The following is a 2469-nucleotide window of genomic DNA, read 5'->3' on the forward strand; positions in this document are numbered from 1 at the left end:
GAGGGAGGGGGAGCCTTGACTTGTAACATCCGCCAATTTCTTTCTTTTTTTTTTTTTGAGACAGTCTCACTTTGTTGCCCTTGGTAGAGTGCCATGGCATCATATAGCTCACAGCAACTTGAGACTCTTGGGCTCAAGTGATTCTCTTGCCTCCCAAGTAGCTGGGACTACAGGTACCCACTACAATCCTGGCTATTTTTAGAGATGGGGTCTTACTCTTGCTCAGGCTGGTCTCCAACTATTGAGCTCGGGTGATCCTCCGACCTTGGCCTCTCAGAGTGCTAGGATTACAGGTGTGAGCCACTGTGCCCAGCCTGCGACTGCCAATTTCTGTAGTGTAAATTTTCCTGCCACGATCTATTTCAAGCTACCAGCATGACTTCAACGGAGGCAAAATTTAACTGGTAGGAGCTGGCTCCAACCACTTGCTAACTGGTGATATTCAGAGAGCAGGTGACATGTCAGTGGTCTCTTCCCCTGAAATTGCTGTAAAACTTTAGACTCCACTTTTGAGGCCTCTGAACATCCTCTGGGATGCTCAATTCCCTGAGTGCATGTCCCTAACTACCCTCCAGACACAGCCACCTACCTCACCCTCAGACAACACAGCCAGGAGTGTGGAGCCTTGAGTTCTCCAGCACTGGAGGTGTGCAGTGGTCAGGGGCTGAATGGCTCACTGAGTCTGAGTGAGACCTCTGTGAGAGGCCCTGTGGAGGCACAAATATTTCAAAGGAGTGTTTCCGCCAAGTGAAGTGCTGAGGCAGTGCAGACTCACCCATGGCCCCAGGGAGGCTGGTGCTCAGCAGGGCTGCCAGCAGCAGCCTGGTCCACAGGCGGGGATGTGGCCCTGCCATCCTCTTCCTCCTGCAGAATAGCAACAATTGACACATGACGCCTCTATAGCCCTGGTTGGAGCCATCAGCTCAGTAGATCCTGATCAGAGCTCCACAAGATTGGCAAGGCCCTTCCCACCACACAGGTGTGGAAACTGAGGCTCTGAGAGCTCCAGTGAATTTACCAAGGGCACTAGGCTGTGAGAGGCAGGGCCCAGGCCCCTGCCCCCTATCCTTTCCACTTCCCCCTTCTTTGCCATCCCTGTAGTGGCTGGCTATATGGACAGCAGGCTTGTGCCCTGCACAGGGAGGCCTCTTCTTGCTTTCAAGCGCTTTGACTTCCAAGCTCGTCCCAGTGCTAGGCCTCTTCTCAGGGGCAGGGCAGGGCAAGGCTTACTCTGTCTTTGCCTTTTAGGCCCCAGTGAGCCAAGGTTAGGCTTGGCAGGGACAGGATTCCCCAATAGGGGGGCCACCCTAGAGGGACCCTAACTCCATCTCTGTCCTGGCCCACTTGCCCTTTGGTGAGAGTGGCACAGTCAGGAGGAGACGGTCCCCTCCCAATATCTGGGGACTGGGGGGTGGGGGGTGCAGTGGCTGGGTGCCTGTAGCAGCCTGTCCTGGGATGAGTTCTGCAATGGCTGTCTGGCCCATCAGGGTCAGGTCAGGGTCCCCTATCCTATCCTCCACCCCTGCCTGCCCCGGAACTGAACACTTCACTCTTTCCCAAGGTAGCCCAGACTGAGACAACAAGCACCTCCTGGCCACTCACGCATACACTATGGTGCTACCCCAGGTGTCGCCCAGTTCACTATTAAACCTTTACCATGAAACTCCTCAGCAATGTCCAGAGCAGGTCTGGGCATCCCTGAGGCCTTTTAAGAGATGGGCAGCCTAAAGCTTTGGGAAGAAAAGAGGCTGGTGGCAGAGCCATCTAGGCCTGCAGAGCTGAGAGTGAAGGCAGGAACCATGCCTCTTTCTCCAGGGCCACATCTCCTAGCGGCCCAAGGCCTGGCCATGCCCACTGGCCCTCAGCCTAGCTTTTAGGTCAGGGGCAGACCCAGAGTCTGGTGCTAAGGTCACTGTGGGGCTGCAGAGGCCCTTCCTAGGTGGAGGCCTCCCTCCCTCCAAGAAACATGGTTAGAGTTGACCATAGCAGCACTACCCCATCCCCAGGCAGGCGGGGAGAGGGAGCCACCCAACCATTGGCAGCAGCCAAAAAAGGGCCTGGAGGCAGCCCTGTGCCAGCCGGGAAGGCGTGGGGGGCAGGATCCTAGGGGGAAATGACTTTCCTGCAGCTTAGAGGTGTGGGCACCACACCCACAGGCTACACAATACAGGCTGCAGACTCAGGCCTCCCCAGGGCACCATTACAGAGGCAGGTGTGGGCACTGCAAGGCTGAGCCCAGTGCTTCCTCCTCCTCCCTGTGCTCACAGCCTGGCATGCTCCGCTAACATCCCCATGGCTATGATAGCAACAGGGGCCCAGCAATTTGTGGACTTAATTGCTATGTGATCCACACAGGACGCCAATGGGGCAATGCCTGCATTATACCCATTTCCCAGATGACATGGGGCACAGAAGGCCACAGGGCTTCCCCACCACAGTCGGCGTTGAGAAAGCCTGGGCCAGACTGGC

At 56.3% G+C, this 2469-nt stretch overlaps 1 protein-coding gene across 1 annotated transcript in view; it reads right to left on the minus strand.

Moving 5' to 3' along the window:
* ITGB4 (integrin subunit beta 4) overlaps positions 1-854 on the minus strand; it is a 35215-nt gene extending 34361 nt beyond the window's left edge. The window contains 1 exon segment of the mRNA XM_012802843.2: positions 776-854. Coding sequence (XP_012658297.1) covers positions 776-854 — 79 coding nt within the window.
* Positions 855-2469: the final 1615 nt, after the last annotated feature.

Source organism: Otolemur garnettii, unplaced genomic scaffold, assembly GCF_000181295.1.
Source record: "Otolemur garnettii isolate 467f Iridium unplaced genomic scaffold, OtoGar3 scaffold00018, whole genome shotgun sequence".
In the NCBI taxonomy this organism is placed as follows: Eukaryota; Metazoa; Chordata; class Mammalia; order Primates; family Galagidae; genus Otolemur; species Otolemur garnettii.